We start from the raw sequence: 18466 nt of genomic DNA, 5'->3' as shown, positions 1-18466 counted from the left end.
CTTTCCTTTACACCGTCTCCTTGTACTGTCACTACAAAATCCTGATCCATTAAGACCTGTCAATTTCCTTACTTAATCCCCTAGTTACTCTTCTTGGCTTTTTTAACACCTCCTCTCTTGTAGGAGACCATTCTTCCCCGGTTGGGCTACCATAGCTCTAATACTTGATGGAAACCTACACTGCCTTTAATTTGTAATTCAACACATCTATTCTGAGTCCCTGTTCAATGTCTGGCACTCGGCTAGGCACTGGATATGGAATGATAAATAATACAGGAAGCTTACACAGCTGTTAAGGCTGCGGGCACTGGAGCCAGACCACCTGAGTTGACATTTCAGCTCAATTTATTAGCTGTGTGATACCGAGTAAGGTAACTAATCTCTCTGTGCCTCAGGTTTCTCTCTGTTAAACAGGGTTGAAAAACAGTTCCTATCTCACAGGGTTGTTGAGAATGTTAGAACACTAGGCTCATGGTATGTGTTTAAGAAATGCTGATCTAAAAATGATACAGGCACAGTCTCTGCCCTCACTGAACTTCCACCTTCATGGAGGATGCAAAAAAGTGACGAGGGGATTAAAATACAGTATTAAAAGTAGTCTAATTTGGGATGAATGTAACAAGGGTAATGGGAACACCAAGAGAGCACATAAGTCAAATTTGGGGAATAAGGAAAAGCTTTCCAGAAAAACTTTTACTTGGGCAGGTGTGCGTGCATGTGTGTGTGTGTGTGTGTGTGTGTGTGTGTGTGTGTGTGTGTACCTGTGTGTAAAGGTAAGCATAGGGACACAGGCATGAGAAGACAGTGTGGTGTACTTGACAAACTGAGGGAAGTTCAGCCTGGTTGGATTGTTGGCAATACGAAGTATAGTAAGTATGAGAGAAGGTCAGAGACACACAGGGGCCAGATCATCTGGGTTCAGTGAGGAGTTTAAAGTTTATCCTAGGAGACCAGGATTTTAAGAAGGGAAGTAGTATGCTTTGTGCTTTAGAAAGATAATTCTGGCTACAGAGTTTACAGTCAACAGAAGGGCCAAGAGTAAAATCTGAGAACACAGTTAAGTCTTTTGTAGCAAATCCAGGAATGCCTGAACGAAAGGGATGGGGTGGAAGCGTTCACAGTTGTGGGAATTTATAAGATATTTAAATGTTGGGATTGAAACATCTTGGCGATTATTTGGGAAAGTCAAGGATGATGTTCAGATTTCTGACTGGGCTACTGGTTAATTGATGGCTTGATTCCTTGAGTTGGGGGATTTATGGGAAAAGGAAGATTTTAAAGGGAAAGATGCCGTGTTGTAGGTGCCTAAGGGACATTCGAGTGGAAGTATTCAGTGGGCAGGATTTGTAGGTCTGAAGCCAAGATGAAATATCAACACACAGAGAGAAGCCATTTACTTGGGTAGGGGAAGAATGATGATCGTGAGGCAGAGTAGGAAAGTAAAGAGGAGAAATAGAAACGTTATGTAGGCAATATTCATTGAAGGAAAACGTGGGAGGATAGGGCGTCTCGAGAGAGTCAGATTGTCATGCCAGTCTCTGAATGTTCAGAAGGGGATACAAGAGGCATTAGGAAAGAGGAAAATAGGGAAGGAGGGAGGGTGCATTTTGGGAAAAAACTTGAAATATACCATGTATTTGGTATCTTGTTTGCTTCAAAAGTTTTCAGTGTTTTGCTTTCCCAGGGGTATATCTCCCATCTTGCCTTCCTCAAATCTTCCCATTTAACTGTAAGAAGGAAGTGCAGTGCTGGAGATGAGTGTAAAGAGCTACACCCCTGAGGCTTCGGGGGCAGACTCAGCTGAACAGAGCAAATGTGAAACTTCCTTCATAAACAAGAAATTAGCTGGTCTGACTAAAAATAGCCCATCAATATGATAAAGCATAAATAGATACATACCTTGTTAGAGAAACCATTTTATGGTTATTTTGGGCCTTAGGTACAATTTTAATCTTCCTCAAATAAGAGTTGTATTTTAGCAAAAAATCAGTAGAGTGTCTGATACTGCACAACATCAAAATATACGCAGCTGCACATTTTTTTCTGGGGTCATTAAAATTTGCTTTGATGCCTGCTTTACATCAGAATGATTCTGTGGGAATCTAAATATGTATTTTCTTGCACGAGATAGTGGAGCACAGTGGAAACAACACAGGCATTGGCTGCAATAAAGAGTGAATCCTGGTGTTTGGGTGGACAGAAGATTTGTAGATTATCTCTGCGAGAAGTTTTTCTAAGTTTCTGCCTTAGACCCAGGTTCTTTATCCAGAAGATGGGAAGACACAGTACAAGTATTTTCATCTTTCATCTACTCAAAACAATTTACAGCAGAGAGCAGATGAAATGGGGAAAGACATGGGTACACTAGGTAGTAATGAAGAGACTAAATATTTTTAGTAGATAATAGTTGGGACCTAGAAATCCATAAGTGTAATATTAGAATTAGCACTATTATTGTCTCACTGCCTTGTACCCTCTTGAATTGGTTATTATGACCATGTGTCTGGAAGCCAATAGGACTCACAGTTAACTACGTGGAAATATCATTCTGTAAAGGAGTCACATTCAATCCCACTCTGGTGTGTTACTTTGGACGAGCAGAAAAACACATAGAAGCTGGACAAGTGATCAGTATAAAAACAAAAGTAACTTTTGAGCTTAAATCTAAATAATTTGCAGTTAGGCACACACACAAACATATATATATATATATATATTTTTTTTTTTTTCCTTCTAAATTGCATGGAGACTAGGGAAGTGATGGATTCCATGATGGACTGTTGGGAAGACTGATAATCATGTGAGTTCTGGTTTTTCCCTCTGTGATACTTGGTTTAGTTAATGAGTTATGTGTTGTCGTTGGGCTAGGTATTTTAGGTATAAGGTTCATCATGTTTAAAGTGAGGATGACCTTTTTTATAGGACTGTTGGGAGGATAAAATTAAATTTATTTATAACAATTTTACACTAGTGAATCGTATGCATAAAGTATTAAATGATGGTTCTCATCCATCTCTCTGTATTTGGAGGTTCTTTGAGTTTGCCATGAAACCTGATTTCTATTACCACTGCTCTCTCTCCAAATTCTTCTTTTTCTTTTATTTTCCCTCTTCTATCATCATGATCACCATAACCACTACTGGTTACTGAAGACTTGCTCTATGTCAGAGACTGTCCCAAGAGTTTTACTGGTGTTACTTCATTTATTCCTCACAACATTATGTGGTATATCCCATACTTACCCTTTTTTTTTTTTTTTTTTTTTTTTTAACAGAGGAAGAAACTGGTCAGTAATATAATGTGCTCAAGTTAATAGCAAGGGAGCACCAGATATTCAACTAAATTCTGGTCCTCTAATTCTAAAGCCTGTTAGAATAAAAATGTCAATTATTCGGTTCAGAATTTCTATCACCCCTTGTGTTTCTTGATATTATGGGATCAAGAACCCTTTTGAATTGTATGGTATTTATGCTTTGTCATGGATTAAATATATATATACACAATAAGCGACATGCAGTTTCAGGAGCTCTATGGATTATAAGAGTTCACCAGAAGCTTGTGCAGCAAACCAGATACCTAGTGGGCACGGACTGTTTCTTTATCTTGCAATCTCAGCACAAGAACTGCAGGAGGGATTAACCATGTTTCAGAAACTTGAAGTAGCTTCACAGTACTTGTATGAGAAGTTTTGTGTTATGTTTTGGTTTGGTTTTCAAAAACTTCTGAAACTTTGTTAAGCTATATTGTTATTATTCATATATTAAGTTAATAATATCTCATCCTATAATTGTATATTTTTAGTGCCTTTCCCTAAGTCTCCTTCAAACAGGTGATTATCATAATTACAGTATCACCTTAACATAACCTTTATTAACCTCTACTACTGCAAATGACTGGAAAAAGACTTTCAATTTACATTAACTCGGATGTATCCTGTTCAATAATTTGCTGTTGCCTAAGCAACCAAAAGTTGCAAATAATATGCCTTTTTAATGTAATTTGGGAATAGATAGGACTCACTGAAATATACTTAACCTGCAACACTCATGCAATGCCTGAGCTTGAGGTTTTTGTTAATGACTTAAACCTTGAGGTGAGGGGAGACCAGATGCTCACCATCTGTTGTGTGACCACTGGGAGAATTACTGGATGCTGTAAGGACTGGCCTCATAAATGTCTATGAAATGCTGACCTTAAAAGAATATGATGCTTGAAAAGAGAGAGGAAGGTGGAATGTGCATGGGCACAGCATGGATGAGACCTAAAGGTTTTCATAAAAACAGTGACTTTATCATATTTGATTGACAAACTAAAAAGCATAGAAAATATAAATAAGAGAATGCATAATGTAATACGGATCTTATTTCTGAGAACTGTTTCACTAGTTCTTTATTTCATTTTAACCCAATAGCTGTGGCAATATGACCTATACTTTGTAAATGAACTAAATGAATTGGTGAGTGACAGAAATGATGGACAACAAAAATGTGTTCTATATTATTACCTATAGGTTGTCTATCACGCAGGATGAATGACAGGTCTTCTGTTTTCTGTTTCTTTGTATTTTTAAATACAGAACATGTCAAAGCAGACAATGAACTGTAACATGTTACAATATATTTGTTCTCATAGAGGTCTATCCTGAAGAAAACCTCATTTTTATGTAAATACGTTTGGGTACTGGACATAAGTGCTGTGTCTTAATAGTTTCAAAGAATGGAATTATCTCATTAATATCTTTCTTACTCTGAGGAGAGTAACAGAATTTCCTTTCGGGTGTCTAATCTGATGTATAAGCATGCATAGTAGAGAAGTAATGCCAAAGAGCATTCATCTTCACGTATTTTATGGAATCAGATTTGTGCCCTTCTTGATTTCCCTTTGTGCTCATAAAACTCAGTGCTGCACAAGTACTCATTTTTAGTAGCATAAAAAAAGATATTTTTTGCACTATGATTTTATTTGAATTATCATGCTTTTGTCACTTATAACATTCTTCTATCTTGAAAGATACAAAAATATATTCTTTCCTAGTTTTGATACAAAATATCCCCAATTTACTTAGAAAATATGATTGAATACATCTTTTATCACCAATTTATATTACTGTTTAGTTGTGACATTTACATTGCCCCTAACTATCTTTTATTTTATATATCTCCTGCACGAAATAAAAATTCAATTACTCAGGAGAGATGTTAACAATGGACTATAATAAATTAGAGACTATTAAAGCAGTTTTGATAAAAGTATAATCACAAAAACACATTATCAGATCTTATAAATGTTCTAGGGTCAGAAGAAAGAAAAATGTTTAAACGTTAGTCTGAAGTTAAATAAATTGACTTTTAAGCATGACTAGATCATGCAAATAGGGAGCGCTTATGAAGAAGTGAGAAAAATTACAACTTAAAAAAATTAATAACATATTAGATTGTGTAGGGGTTTCCCTATTATAGAAACCAGCAATTTGCATAGAAGAGATTATTAAATGCTAATGATGTTAAGTTATATTATATTAAATTAAAATGGTTTGATTTTTATTTCATGAACATGGTTTATGTAGAGTACACATGAATTCATTATATTATATACTTGTACATTTTTTATAAATGTAGCAAATTAATGTTAACATTCTTCCTGCCCCCAAACCAATAACAGTAATTCAAGTATTCCATGCTTGATATTATTTAGAATTTCAAGTTTTAATATTTTTATTGTGTGCAGGTTAAGTTATTGGCTTATATTACAAAGAATCTTTTAATGGATATACAGTACCTAAGCAGCTGGACTCATCAGGCTGGAAATCCATGCAGTCGGCAAAACCATCACAGCGCTTGTGTACTGGGATACAGCTGTTAGAAGAGGCACACATCAAAGCTCCATCAGAACAATTTTCATTGGCTGAAAAAAAGAACAATAATTATCACCGTTGTTAAAAAACAAATTTCTTCTAATAAAAGAATAAGACCGTTTATTGTTTTACCCCTCATTTTGCTAGCCCTACATTTAAACTATATATTAGAGTTCTTGGTGAAGGAAACTTCAATTTATTAAATTAAAAATTTCTTCACAAAAAGTTTGTCCATAGAATCATCTCCCAGTTGTGCATTATGTCGTATTATTCGTGTATGTGTGTATAAAATGCATTGTATGTACTATATAGTCCAAACTGATTTTAGACTAGAGTCAACTTTCATAGCAAGGCAGATCTCTTTGTACTTCTGTTGCTCCCCTAACATCTCTATATTATGAGCAACTGAACTAACAGAGATTGTCATTTGTTTGAATGTTCATCCATTTCCAACTGGGTTATAAGTCACGGGTAGTCACTGGGTATCTGTTAGATCTGGGTAGTGATGTAGATCACTGCAGCCCAAGGTAATATGAGTATGTGCCTTTATAGCATTGCCAGTGCATGATGTAGGTATTTTACTAATTTCAGAGTCTTGTTGGCTTGATTTCAAGGGACAAGCATACATCTTGTGCATAGGACTTCGGTTGTTTCAGAAAATTGTCCTTATCAATGAACCCATCAATGATACTGACATTTCAATGGCAATCTATTTCTGCAAAGTACTTGACCTCTCTTGGATGCTACCCTTAGTCCTGTAACTGTTTTCTTGTGTTCCTTCCTCTCGCTCTCTAGTCTTTCCAGGATTATAACTTCCTGTAAGGCAGTGGACTGTTCTGCACTCCTTTTACGAGTTAGGGCTAAACCAGAACCCTTCATTCCAGGCCACCATCATGCATTTCCAGTCTCCTGTTTGCTTCAGAAGCTGCAAACCAGCAGGCTTGGTTCTATTCCAGTTTTGTTCCAGCCCTATATTAATCATGTCCCTGAGCCTTTTTAGGGTCATTTCTTCTATCTAGCATTGTTATGTGCTTGGAGTAGAGGGAAAGTGTCAAAGAATGAACCTACTGCACCATCTTGTCAAGATTTCTGGATCGATTTCAAAAGCACTAAATAATAATGATATTGATCTAAGCTGCATTCCTATTCCTGTTCCTTTGAGCCCTGGGTTTCTGCAGAGATATGTGGAAGGCAGCAGTGAAGAGCCAGGGCTTTCTGGCACTCACCCCAAGTTCAACAAGAATAGCTCTGCTTCTCTCTGATGCACTTAATGGTTTCATATACAATATCTTATTTGAATATTTTAACCCAAACCTATTGCCAAAAATTTAAAAAGGATTTATCTGGAAAGTTACTTCTACCAGAATAAAGACAATTAAGTTCAAATTTCTCAAGCTAAATTGATAGTTTAGAAGACTCAGGAGTAAATATCCCCATGCATGGGTCTTGCACAGATTTTGTCAGTTCGGTCACAAATTATTCTTTTTTTAAAGTATATTTATGGGCTGGAAGGAGTTGTTTATTTGAGTTATCATAGGTTACTGATAAAGTTCAGTTTGAGAACCGCCTATCAAAATTTATTGTCAAGTGGAACATAAAAATGTTTTTTAAGGCACCCCGATGTACATTGCAGCACTATTTACAATACCCAGGACATGAAAGCAAACTAAATGTCCATCAACAGAGGAATGGATAAAGATGTGGTACATATATACAGTGGAATATTACTCAGCTGTAAAAAAGACCAAAACAATGCCATTTGCAGCAACGTGGATGGACCTAGAGATTGTCATACTGAGTGAAGTAAGTCAGACACAGAAAGCCAAATATCATATGATATCGCTTATATGTGGAATCTTAAAAAAGGATATAAATGAACTTATTTACAAAACAGAAGTAGAGTGACAGATATAGAAAACAAACTTATGGTTACCAGAGGATAAGGAGGGAGAGGGATAAACTGGGAGATTGGGATGACATATACACACTACTACATATAAAACAGGTAACTAATAAGAACCTACTGTATAGCACAGGGAACTCTACTCAATACTCTGTAGTGACCTATATGGGAAAAGAATCTAAAAAAAGAGTGGATATATGTATATGTATAACTGATTCACTTTGCTGTACACCTGAAACTAACACAACATTGTAAATCAGCTATACTCCAATAAAAAATTTTAAAAAAAGAGTATGTATTTCCATTGACTAAAAGTGCTGGGTCTGAAAAATTAAAGTGATACTCCTCATTGAGCAATTCTTCCTGCTAGAACATTAATTCACACCAATAAATATTATTGAGGTGCCACTATAAGTAAGACATTATGCTTAGCACTTCCACTGGTGAGTGCAGGAGAGAAATTTTTAAAAACAGTAACCAAAACATATACAGCAACAAAAGCAAGATAACAATATAAGAATGATTAATGGTTCAAAATAATAATAAGAGAAATGTCATACAGCCAGACTTAGAAAAGCATTGGTATAGATAAGTATGATAAAAATAAGAGATTCCTTTAGCATAGGGAAGTCTGTAAAGGGTGAAAGTAAGAATAGAGTCTTGAGATATGTTTTAAATTTTAATGTTTCCAGAGAATAGCCATTTAGCAGAGTGGGAATCAAGTCTACAGATTGGGAATCAATAAGTTTGATACTAGAACAGTGAGTAAAAGCAGTTTGCCTTGGACTGGGGAGTTTGTGTGAAGAGGTAGGACAGACAAATCTAAAAAATGAGGCTGAAATTGGATTGTAGAAATGGCTAAGGTGCCAGGAGAAGAGATGATCTTTAAGCTTTTCCAAAGGGTGACATAATTTAGGATATGTAATACATCAACAAGATAAATAATATTCCAAACCAAGTAAACTAAAAAATAGAATAATTTTCCAACTCCTATTAGATGAAGAGATGTTCGTAAAAAATGAATGTGTGAATATATACATGCCTCAATATATCCATGTATGTGTATGTATACATATTTTCTTATCATTGTTTTTCATTGCGAGGAGCTGAGGGACCATACAAGACAATAGTTTTATGATTTTAAACAATATAATGTGTTGAAATTTGTATACAAAGATGAGACATACTCACCTACTTGTAAAGCATTATTTTGGACCCTTCTTCTCTCAGAAATACTAATCCAATCCTTAACCTAATTTCCAGTGTGACTGAGAGCTTATTTTCAAGTTGACTGTACAATGAAGAGTTCTAACTTGTAAGCGGTATAAATGCTCAACTATGGCCCAAACAGCATTGAAACACATAAAAAGTATATAAGAAAATAAATGGTTTCATTTGTAGACAGTTTTACTTTTTCATTTTTATCGAAAGTTTAGTTTAGATAGTTAAAAATTGGCCTTTCACTTTATGAAATTTGAAACTAAAATCTTAGTTTCTGTGGCATTTTAAATGGTATAACGTTAAAGTTAGTATTTATTAATTTCCTTTTAAAAGTGGGTTGAGGGCTTCCCTGGTGGCACAGTGGTTGAGAGTCTGCCTGCCGATGCAGGGGACACGGGTTCGTGCTCCGGTCCGGGAAGATCCCGCATGCCGCGGAGCAGCTAGGCCCGTGAGCCATGGCCGCTGAGCCTGCGCGTCCAGAGCCTGTGCTCCGCAACGGGAGAGGCCACAACAGTGAGAGGCCCGCGTACCGCAAAAAAAGAAGAAAAAAAAAGTGGGTTGAAAATAAATTATGTATGCAATTAATACTTATTGACACCTATACAGCAAAGGACTGAAGGCAGCAAAGCAAATGGAATCATTATTTCTTTTTATCCTCCATTATTAACACATACACAACAAAAACATTTTCCAAAATTAGTCCAAATAAGTTATAAATAAAATTTATAGGAAGTTCAGGTTTCAAAATGTTGCCCTGGACAATACCTACTTTTGCCACATTCTCTTTCAAACATTATGGTTTAATGTCTATAAAAATACTTATTTCAATCTGTCATCATCCTAGAGGTTCATACTCTTTCTAATCGAAATAAACTAAGTAACACAGAGAATGTTATGGCTTTTAGCTCATTCACTCAGGTAGATGATACATTAAAGATAAACAATTCGTGAATGGCTCATCGGAGTTACTTCCATAAAGCAAAATCCCTTTTGAAGATTATAGTTGCTGCATAAGAAATATACACAAAAGTAAGGCATGTATGACTATGGGTGTATATCCATTTACTACTAAAATGAAACTCATGTATGTAGCAGATTAAGGTTTCTAACAGCAAAGAAACTATGATCTTGGCCATGGGAATAAAGGCTACAAGCCCTTCAAGGCAGACACACACGTGGCACGGAGCAGGATGGATATGTGTTCTATCCCTGAACTAAAACCAATCACTACTCTTATTGAAATATCTTAGCAGCTTAAATAATTTAAATAAAACTATAAACATAATTTAAAGTGGAAAGGATAACAATGTATTACATTTGTATTATGTACTTTACCATATTAATTCATTTAATTCTCCAATACCTCTGTAAAAAAGACTTGATCTCTATGATTTTAATGTTGAGTAAACTGAGGAACACTCTTGTTAGAAGCTGTCAGAGGCAGAGGATGATCTTTACAGTGTGATGGAGAAGCACCAAAGGATGCTGAGATGCTAGCTAACAAACTGAAAGTCCAATAATAAAACTGTGGATGATCAAGGCTGATCCACAAGTCTTAGGAGCACGATCCATTCCCAGTCTTCGGAAGCGACACTCCACTTGATAAGACGTATTGACTACTATTGGGACATACAGTTAGATAGTAGGAAAACTATGCACTTCTCCATCTGTCTTTCCCATTATCTCTATTAGTGATGGATAATGTCCCTCTCCTGAGCCATTCTCCATCTTCTCTCCCTGCTCTGAGCCCTGGGAGGTTGAACTCTAAGGATACATCAACGTGCTTCTTTGCCTTCTAGCTTTGGTTGGGTTTGGTTGATAGGTGGCACCAGCAAGACGTTGATGCAGAGAGAAGAGACTGTGAGATTCCCACTGGTTAGTGGCTCCGTAACCAAATGCCACTCCTTTTATCAGGTAGCTCTCCTTGACTCTAGATTCAGGCAACTGTTCCCTCCTCTCACATCCTTTGTTCTATGGATGATAAAAGGCCCTGCTGTTACTATTCCTTACGGTTTCCCTATGCATATTATTTCCTTAATAAATAATCCCTTTATTAAAACAATCTCAAATTATACAATATCAACGTGCCATCTATTTCTTGTTAGGATATTGACCGATACATCTGATGAAATCAAAATCTTCTTGGTGGATAGATTGCTATCAGAGGAATATCAATGAGAAGAATGTTCCTGGTTTTGTGTTATTTTCCTATATAATTAAACCATACTTATTTTTCCATTTATTTTAGGGAAAGGAAATATTTTTGGTACAGTATCACTTCAGTGTATAAAAAAAATGTTTCCAGTGGAAAGACAACATTAAATATGAATTATTTTTAAATTTGGACTTATCACATGCTTTGTTTGAGCATTCTGATCACTAAACATGTATTTTTGCAAGAATAAAAGGCTTTCAAATATCAATTGCTATCGATTTTCCAGCATAAAATTGGAAACTTCTCAGAATTCTATTCCTACAACATTTAACTATGTGCAAGCCTCACAAAACCAACAAACCAAAGAACCAAACCTCTTGTTTTATCCTAGACCCCACTCGAAATGCCAACATCTTGAAGTTTTCTGTAGCCGGTTTCCCTCTGCCATTTCCCATCTTCTCCACAAAAGACTGACATCACAATTCTGCTCCAAGACCACCAGCAACCATTTGTGCTTTTTCCCAGTCTGTATTTTTGAGTCCTAATCTTACATGATCTCTCAGAAACGTTTGAACCTTTGAATACTCTCTGATACGTAGGCTTTCTACCTTTAATTGAAGATCATCACTCTCTTTTGGTTGCCCTCCTATGTCTATGACCACATCTCCGTGTCTTTCGATGTTTGGTTTTTCTTAACAGTCCTTTACGTGTTCCTTAGGATTCTGTCTGCCATCTTACCTTTTTCCTCTCTCCATTATCTCATCTATAGCCGCAGCTTGAATCATCGTATGCTGATAGCTATGTATCTTTATATATCTTCCTTTAGCTCATTCCCGAGCTCCAGACATCCATTTATAAACACATCCTGAACGTTTCACATGGATGTGCCACAGATACCATAAATACAACATGTTTATAAATGAAGCCACATTCTTACCCTAAGAGGTCCTTCCCCTCCTATTTTTCCCAGCTCAAGGAATGGCTGATTAGCCGTCTTGTTGCCCACATCAGAAACTTGGAAACTAGTTTTGATTACTTTCTCTTCCTCTTCACTTGAATGTCTCTTAAATCTATTCATAATCTTACCTCATGCCATTAATCTACTCAATCCCTTTATATTTCCACTGTAACATCTCCTAACCAGTCCCCCATCCTCACTACAATCCATTCCATGTACTACTTAAACACTTCTTCCTGGCATGATGGGGTGGACTCTTTAAGACCTAGTCCCTGCTTATCTCTCCCAGCCTATTTCTGCAAAAGTCCCTGTACCACAAACTCTACTCTAGTTATATGAAATATGTTTCAGTCAAACAACTTTTTCTCTATTCTTGGAACATTCTCCACTGGAATCAAGCATCTCTACTTGCCTAATGACTACCTGTCTTTCCAAAATTGGCTCTGCAATCATTTTTCTTGTTAAAATTTATAGACTCCCTAGCACCATAGTTAGGGAGTACCCTATGTTATTCAATAACACTGTTTTTATCTCTGTCACAGAACTTATCACATGGTATTCCAACTATCACTAATCTCCTTCACTAATATGTAATGCATCTAACAACCTGAGCTTGTACCATGTCATGTCCATCTGGATCGCCAATGTCCAATACAACATGTGGCATAAATTACATCCTTAATGAAGATCTGTGATGAATGAAGGAAGGAAGGAAGGAGAGTTTATAAAATACCATTCTAAATAAATAGGTGAGCCCAGAGGGAGGGAAAAAAACCGTTATGCTTTCAGTTGTTTGGTAAATTGTCACCATCAGATGCTTTTATTCTGTAATTTTGCGCTAGCATTTTGTCCATGGTTTATTTTCATGCAATTTTCCCTACAGAGTCCCAACTCAATAAATATTTTGGACATGGAGAGAAGCAATTCTTTTACAATGCCGTCTATTCCTAATGTGGACTTATTTCCCCTTAGAAGCAGAATTTCATATATTACTATCTCATCGAACACCAATTTTCCAACATATGTCTAAAAGTATAAGGATACAGTACCTTCCTAAGCTTCTCTTTAAATAGCATTGTTATTTGAAGTCAAATACCATATGACTATATTGAACTTAATCTGATGTCTACCAGCCAAATTCCATTACAGCCTTGATGGGAACAGGGATAAGTAACTTGGCTTCCTCTTCCTCATTCACCTCCATTTGTTTAACTTGCTCTTAAGAAAATATTATAAGACCTCACAAATTGGCTTTATTATAGAAAGAATATACATGTAGGAAATAACAGGGAGATAGAAAGCCAATCTCCAAACCTAAACCAGCAAAAGAAATTCACTGATTTAAGGCAAAAACCTTCAAAAATCCAAAAGTCATCTTCCTTTTCCTTTATTCATCTTCACATTTTTTCCAGTAGTTATCATAATTCTGGATGCCCACAAAAAACAGGGCACTGAAATACTCTTCTATTTCTCCCAGTATCCCCCTCTTACAGTCACCTTCCAAACTTTACTGCTCCCCCCCCACAAAAAAATGGCCACTAACATAGGGCTTATGGAGCTCTATCATTGCAGCCCCAAATACAGCACGTTATAATGTGAAACCAAGCAAACAAGGAATTAAATAAAATGTTAGTGATGCTCTGGCTCCATCACGATTATGTACTCACCTTAAAAATTTGTGTAATTTGTATAATTACTTAATTAACACTCTTCCTTCCCTATCTGACATAGGCTAATCATAATAAAGACAGAAGTTGACGGATGCAGGACTGGGAATTTTACACTCATTCTCTCACATCTGCACAGCCCTGTAAGTTAGGTATTACATGGATGGTAAGACTGACTCAAATAATGTTGCCCAGATTGTACAGGTAGTTAGTGATGAGGATAAGGTCAACCCTAATGTCCCACAGATTTACTTCTACATTAACTCTTTCCGGTTTTTTTTTTTTTTTTTTTTTTTTTTTTTTTTATCTTTGGCTGCGCTGGGTCTCCGCCACTGCGCGACGGCTCCCCCGACCGCGGAGAACCCCCCTGCCGTGGAGCACGGGCTCCAGGCGCACCGGCCCCAGCAGCTGTGGCACGCAGGCTCTGCAGCCGTGGCTGGCGGGCTCCAGAGCACAGGCCCAGCAGCCACGCCGCATGGGCCAAGCCGCTCTGCGGCATGCGGGACCCTCCCGCACCAGGGCCCGAACCCGCATCCCCCGCACTGGCAGGCGGACTCCCATCTGCATTAACTCTAATGACGTAACATCTACCCAGGTCCAGGTCCTTCCCCTAGCTACATCTATTCACTACAATGGATATTTGCCCATTTGCTCGAGCCATCTTCATGAACATTTACGGTGGGAAGAAATTATAATTACATGTCTTCAATCCATTCCCACAAACATTTGTTAAAAAGATAATGGATACATAAGAGCATCCCCTACATGAATGACCCAGTTGTAAATAAAAAAGGAAATCACACACATTTAACGGAGATTAGTGTGACTACCAACAAAATGTTTCCAGAAATGCTAAGCGAGGACAATATGCTTTGTTTAGCAATATAACACAAACAACTATGTTACTTCTGATACGATCATGGTAACACTCTAGAGAACTTTGCTTTATCTGTCGTGCTCTCTCTATCATTTCCAAACAGCATTTCTCCCCTGGCACACTGAGTGAATGAAAATAACTCACAGCAGCCGGATTCGTCTTCATTAAGGTGACAGTCAGGCACTCCGTCACATAGCAGGAGGGATGGGATACACTCGTTGGTAGAGCACTGGAACTTCATTTGACCACAGAGCTGAGGAGGGGGGCTGAGAGAACAATCCATTTCATCAGATCCATCTATGCAGTCTTCCTGTCCATTACATTTCCCCGAGAGGGGCACACACTGGAGTGTGTAGACACAAGAAAACTGGTCAGCTTCACACGGTGACGGCTGTATTGAGACAGGACCTAAAAAGAGAGCCAGTCATTTTCACATTAGGGGAGTTATCTCTCTGTCTAGTGTTGAAACATTATAGGATACTCTCATTCTCGCATAAACATGAAACATTTAGCTAATTTAAGCAAATCAATTTTCTATTAGGAGTAATATGAACTCTAACAAAACAGGCCAACATGATTAGAGAATACACCTTATCTTAACCTCAGAAACATTTATATAAAGGGCATCATTACTGTGAAAAAATGACACTTTCAAATTAAAGAAGAAATTTTGATTCATGCTCTTAAATTTGACCATCAGATTTTCCTTGAGGAGTAAAGATACCTTTATACAGTAAGTTTGGCACTTTGAAAAGTTGCAATCACAATTTTAAAATTTAAGTAAATTGGCATTATGTCATTATATCAGTATACAGTTTAGTAACTGTTTCTTAGTGGCCTCAGCTAGGGGAATTTGGCTCCTGAGAACTTGGGGAGGACTGAGTCACAGAACTGAGGTCTGCTATGGTTTTGTCACACTGCTCTTTGCCCTTGAGTCATGATCACATTTCAAAGGTCTAAAAAGTGCAGATATGTGTAGCCATATCGAAAGTGCAGATGCAATCATAGTTTAAGCTAAGATATTACACTAGTGAGAATCTTCAGGATAATGTAATTCACACCTAATCAACCCATTTTATAGATGAGGATACTGAGGCTCATAAATTTTTAGCATCCAAAGACATGATGTAAATTTAATGAGCTTTTATCACGTGAAACTGTTCCATAGCAATGGTTTAAGTCAACACTTAAAGCATGAGCAAAGAGTGTTGACTTGCTGCTGTTTCTAGAGGTCAGGGGATCTGTGAACATACAGGATTGCACTAATTTGCTGGAACGTTATTAGTGGAACAGTTCTTATACTTCGTATCGTCTCTGGGACAGATGTTGACAGGCTCATCAGTATTTTAAGGGAAAAGAAAATCGAAAGTAGTGGGGACCAGTTCAGGAACACCTTATTTTGTGTTTTTTACATTTTAAAACTACTATTATTTATGGATAATATAAGAATGATTTGTTTTATACATAAGGGTGGTGGTGTGAATTCATTTTAGAAATGAAATTTAAAAGTTACTCTCCCTTACCACTCACTCAGTAGTGGTGACATATCTAGAATATATTTAAATTCAAACTCTGTGATGAAAGTCATGTATATAAGACAATCTTTGTTCATGGAAATAAGCATATTTAAGTGGGAGAGGGATAAATGTATGACTTTGAGACGTTTGTGCCATGTTCTTACTTAACTACCTAAGTCATAGCAGTGCATACAATTGCAGTGTTCCAATGGAAACGTTCTGAATTCAAACTTAGAAAGTAAATTGGATTTCAATTTTTATAAATTTATATGTATAACATATATGTATCTTTTGATATTTAACTATTTAACCATGGTCAAATAGTTTCTCTTCATTCTTTTTATTAATCTCACATTGAAGACAGGACAGACATCCTTACTTTCATTTCTTTCTCAAATATTTTATGGACTAAACTTTCATCTTTATACACTCATCTCAAGGTTGAACCTCAACTGTAGGTTGAAAAGGCTGAATAAACGTTTTGCATGTGACGAAAATCTAGAACCAACCTTAGTAACACACCTATTACTTAGCTAAGCTAAGGTACCAGCCTTTTGTTGGGAATAACAACAAAAGGGAATAATTTTCTCTATTTCAAGACAAGTTTCTCACCTTATTCAAAATGAGTTGCATGTGTGTGTTCCTTTATATTTTTGCTTACATCAGATATGCAAAGTAAAGTTCGCTCTTTTATTTGGAGGCAGCAATTCTGTTAAATTCTAGAATCATTTATATCAAAAGATATTCAAACTCACTTGTTCTAGGTCCTTCTTTACAAGAAAACTGGTGGGCTTTATTGTCTGTAGTGGATTCTGTCTTGAATTGTCCAGAGTTTTCTATCAAGGCCCTCATGTCCCCAGCTGCTGGGAGGTTACCAGATGACAGCTCACAGCTGAGTCTACCTCTAGGCTTTTCCCTCTAAAGTCACACAGCCTCCCAGGATCGGCTCCCTTCATTGGCGAATTGGCAATAAGATGGTCCAGCTCCTATGCATCAGTTTGGGACCAGTGCAGCTCCCGAGCTCCCCATGGCAGGAGCGTGAGACCCCCTATGGCACCTGTATCAACGTTCAACCCTCCCTCTGCCCAGCCCTGCTTCCTTCACTTCACAGGGGTTGTTCCTGGGAGAATTTCCAATAAACCTTTTGCATAGGAATCAGGGCCTCAGAATTCACTTCCCTGGGAACCTAAGATACTATCCCACCATCAAAATGCATCTTGTTTTAAATTAAACGTCCTCCCCACACTGTCGAATCACTTCTCAAATTTTCCATGGAAATACTTTTGTTGCAAGAGGAACTTGAACTTGCACCCCTAAAGGGAGTCTAGGTAGACCCTTAGCCAGAAGTAGTTCTCCATAAGCTCAACATTTCTTTTAAGTCTCTTGTTTTATCTGATGAAAATTCTACATTCTACGACATAGGACATTCAAGCTTTTTCACTATAAAAGACTTCCTCCAGGAATTCAAATAAAATGAATACTCTTGGAAGATGTACTATGTATATCTTCTGAACTGAATGCCTTCTACTGCATACCCTCTTTGAGAAGTTAAGAAGGTTTCCCTAAAATTTTAATATTAACGTGTTTATTCTTGGGTATCAGCCATGGAGTTACCTAATTAAGACAGTTAATGTCTTTCTCATATAATTCTATGAAAAATGAACGATATTAATTGTTCTCTTTTATAACCCGAAAAACGTTAGCACCACCTTAAATGCATATTACTAAGTGAAAACAGTCAATCTTAAAAGCCTACATATTGTCTGACTCCAGCTATATGATATTCTGGAAAAGACAAACAGTGGATATTATAAAATGGTCGTTGGTTACCCAGAGATGGTAGAAAGGAAGGGAGGAACAAGGGGGGACTTTTAGAGCTGTAAAACTCTTCTTTATGGCTCTGTAATGGTGGATGCATGCCATGGCACAGACTGAATGTTTACATCCCCCCCAAATTTCGTATGTTGAGACATAATTCCCAATGTGATGACATTTGGAGGTGGGGTTTTGGGAGCTGATTAGGTCATGAGAGTGGAGCCCTCAGGAATGCAATTAGTGCTCTTATTAAAACTGGCCCTTGCCCTTTCCACTTTGTGAGGACCCAGCAAGAAGGCACTGTTGAGGAAATAGTTTTGCACCAGACACCAAATCTGCCAGCATATTCGTCTTGGACTTTTTAGCCTCCAAAACTATGAGAAAGAAATATTTGTAGGCATCCAAGTCGATGATATTCCGTTACAGCATTCTGAATAGATTAAGACATGCCATTATACATTTGTCAAAACTCACAGAAATTATAATACCAAGAGTGAAA

General features: G+C 37.1%; 1 protein-coding gene across 1 annotated transcript in view; it reads right to left on the bottom strand.

Annotated features, from left to right (window-relative positions):
• MALRD1 (MAM and LDL receptor class A domain containing 1) overlaps nt 1-18466 on the bottom strand; it is a 604410-nt gene that overhangs the window by 94619 nt on the left and 491325 nt on the right. Inside the window, exons 35-36 of the mRNA XM_027121490.1 lie at nt 14780-15043; nt 5779-5904 (exon numbers count right to left, since the gene is read on the bottom strand). Of these exons, the coding sequence (XP_026977291.1) occupies nt 5779-5904; nt 14780-15043 (390 nt within the window). The remainder of the gene's footprint in view (nt 1-5778; nt 5905-14779; nt 15044-18466) is intronic.

Source organism: Aethalodelphis obliquidens, unplaced genomic scaffold, assembly GCF_003676395.1.
Source record: "Aethalodelphis obliquidens isolate GAN/ISIS:26980383/991018 unplaced genomic scaffold, ASM367639v1 scaffold23, whole genome shotgun sequence".
Lineage (NCBI taxonomy): Eukaryota > Metazoa > Chordata > Mammalia > Artiodactyla > Delphinidae > Aethalodelphis > Aethalodelphis obliquidens.
This window is presented reverse-complemented; position numbering and strand designations above follow the sequence as displayed.